Consider the following 3135-nt stretch of genomic DNA (forward strand, 5'->3'; position numbering starts at 1 on the left):
ATATCTTGTACTTGGCCCTTCTAAATTTGTATTTTCTAGATTCATATCCCATATTTTGGTTGGACCTGCTTTGTAATTTTCAGAAAAACGTGACTGGAGTCGAATGTTTGAGTGGATAAACACCAACTTGTCTGCCCTTTTACAATTTAAACGATTTCTTTTCACATTGTGAATATAAGAGTAGGTAATCCAGTTTCTTTCTGCTGAGGAGCTACTAATGGGCCGTGAGAGAACTCTTATGGCAACATTAGCCAAGTATGGAGTTTCTGAACCATAACTTGACCACCAATCAATCGCGTCCATGGTTACTGCATCCATCTGTGATGATGCCATCGAATAAAAGTCCTTTTCTCATGTGAAATGTTGCAAATTGATCTCGCAACATCCGATATTCTTCTTGACTTTCAGATATTCTTTTAAATGCTTCCATGACTCCAAGTACCACTTCTTTATCTAATTTGGGTGCTTTTCTAGCTATTCCACCAGGTGCTAACATTGAAAGATAACATGCATCATAAAATTGTGGACATAAAGCAAATCCCAAACCATGTAATGGAATTGTCATCTTCTCCCACCGAGCAAGCAATATTTTTTCAACTTCAGGATAGTAGGAAGCATATTTGTTATTTGACATCACAACTTTAATTTCTCCTAACATGTTGTCCATTTTTTCGTATATTTCTCCCATTTTTTCTCCCTCGCCATCACAAAATTTCATCAACAAAAAATAGGTTTTGTGATGGCTAAAATGCTCTCCACATCCTCCCAAAACTCTTCACTTCTAATAGTTTCAACAACCTTTGATCCAGTAATCCTAGTATTTTCATCTCCCTGTTTCACCCAATCCCTCCAAGAATTAAGGGAGATGGTTGTAGATAAAGCTTCTCTAAAATCCATTAACCTTTTCAATAATACATAATGAGATGAAAATCTCGTCTTTGCCACCTTTAATAACTCGAGTGTTGAGTTATCTCTAAACATGGTCAAAGCATGATTGTGATTAAGAAAATATTTTACAACCACTTTTCCTATTTTATATGTGGTCATCAACCAATAGAACGTATTTACAAGATCTTTGAAAATCAAATTCAACGTATGCACACAACAAGGAGACCAGAAAATGTGTTTGTGTACCTTTTCTATTTCCTTCCCGCCAGCCTTGCAATTCGCAGCATTGTCTGTAACAACTTGTAGGACATTGCTTGGTCCTACTGTTTCGATGGCTCCAAGCAAATAGTTTGCTATTGCAACTCCAGTTTTCTCCACACCAGAAAAGTCTTCTGTATACATGAACATCGCCGCACAACTGTTAATAGCTATGACATTAATGAGTGGCTTGTGCTTTACGTTTGTCCACCCATCAGAAACAATTGAAACACCTTGCGTATACCATGTATCTTTTATAGGATTTAAATCCTTTTCTACATATCTATGGCATTCATCAAGTAGAACCGTCCCTGCTTTCTCGCTAGAGGGAGGCTTATAACCGCCAGGTGCTTTGTTGATAGCACTAACCATCTCCAAAAATTGGGGATTACGTAGCACATTAAACGAAATTCCATTTGTGCAAAGCCCTCTCATGATCTTCAAGTCAACAGCGCTTCTTTCCATTACAGCAAATGCATCTTCAATAGGTTTCTTAGAAGAAGAGGAAGATTGTTTTTTACTGATTATGGAGTTCTTTAAAGCACGGGACACACCAACCTTTTCAGCATCTCGGACTTTGTTAAACAACCTTTCACGCTTCTCACGATCATTTAGTATAACCGGACACCTTCTAATTTCCGCGGTCTTGCCCGGCATAGCACCAAAAAAGTGTACATGTATCCTCGTATAGGAACTAGTAAACTGTTGTTTACAATGTTTACATACCCACTTCTTTGCACCCCCAACATTCTTGCTTGTTGCAACAGAAATAATGTTTACTTCCTGCAACAATGGCTTATCATCCTTCACTTCACGAGTGTTAACTTGTTGAGTATCATCTATAAATGTGTTATCTTCAGTGCTATTTTCATCTTCATCTACTTTAATATGCTCTATGTTCTCTCTGTGATCAGACACACCTTTACCAAATACCATTTTTTTCCTGTGAAAACTTACTTTGCCTTTTTTTTCTATTGAGAATGTGTGGTAAAAAAGAAAATTGATGCATGTATATATAAGCCTAGAGAAAATTAATTGTGTGTAAATGTGTAAACTGTAATCAATTAATACTCTAATAATGGAGTTCGTTGATTCTATAAAATCATTTTCTTTTTGGTTGATTAATATGCCGACTGAAATATCAAAATTCAAAAAAATGGCTTAAATTAATGAATTGAAATCGTGTTATTCGTGTATATGGTTTTCTCAAGTGAATCGATATCCCTTATAAAAAAGATATACACAATCAATTGATGGAAATTGGGAGATTTTGTTGCCAATTACTGAGTCGATCGTTCCCAAAGCACAAAAGTTATTCAGTCGGCGTCCCATGGCTTCAATCGGCGTTCCCCAACTTCAATCGGCGATCTACATCGTCGTTCCGATGTTCAAGAAACGCGAATTAGGGTAACATGAGTTCAATTTTGAAATCGCTCAATCTATCTATCCAAGACACGTTCCCCATGCGTTTGGAACAAAATCGTACCCCGATCCAGCACACACGAACTGGAACGAGGATTGTGTCAAGTCAAGCGATTTATGTGACTATGCTCTGATACCAACTTGTAACACTCTAAATTTTCAAATAAATTTTTCATTTTTAAGTCCACACAAAACACAGTTTAACACTTCTCGTACTCCATTTATAAAACTGTTTTTAAATACAAGACATAAGATTGTTTGTTAAATATGCTAGAATCCTCAAATCACAAATAAACTAGCTGGCGTGTACAATCAAGCCGACGCCTTCCCGCAAACCTGAGAGGTACCTAAAACACATTTCACACAACACTGTAAGCACAAAGCTTAGTGAGTTCCCCAAAACACCACACACAATAAATAGCTTATCGTGGCTATATCTCGACAAGGACCCTACGATCATGTGTCTCAGTGAAGACCCTCTGGTCTCACAACTCAGTTGGACCCTCTGGTCATATCTCAATAAATGCACGGAATAATATACAACATAAATCACAAAGATAGAAAGCA

General features: G+C 37.1%; 1 protein-coding gene across 1 annotated transcript; it reads right to left on the bottom strand.

Annotated features, from left to right (window-relative positions):
• Positions 1-717: 717 nt before the first annotated feature.
• Positions 718-2082, bottom strand: LOC145112793 (uncharacterized). Its single transcript, XM_079048914.1, has one exon. The coding sequence runs from the start codon at positions 2080-2082 to the stop codon at positions 718-720; it is 1365 nt and encodes a 454-aa protein (XP_078905040.1).
• Positions 2083-3135: the final 1053 nt, after the last annotated feature.

Source organism: Lactuca virosa, chromosome 5, assembly GCF_052849685.1.
Source record: "Lactuca virosa cultivar CGN04683 chromosome 5, Lactuca_virosa_CGN04683_v6, whole genome shotgun sequence".
NCBI classification, from domain to species: Eukaryota; Viridiplantae; Streptophyta; class Magnoliopsida; order Asterales; family Asteraceae; genus Lactuca; species Lactuca virosa.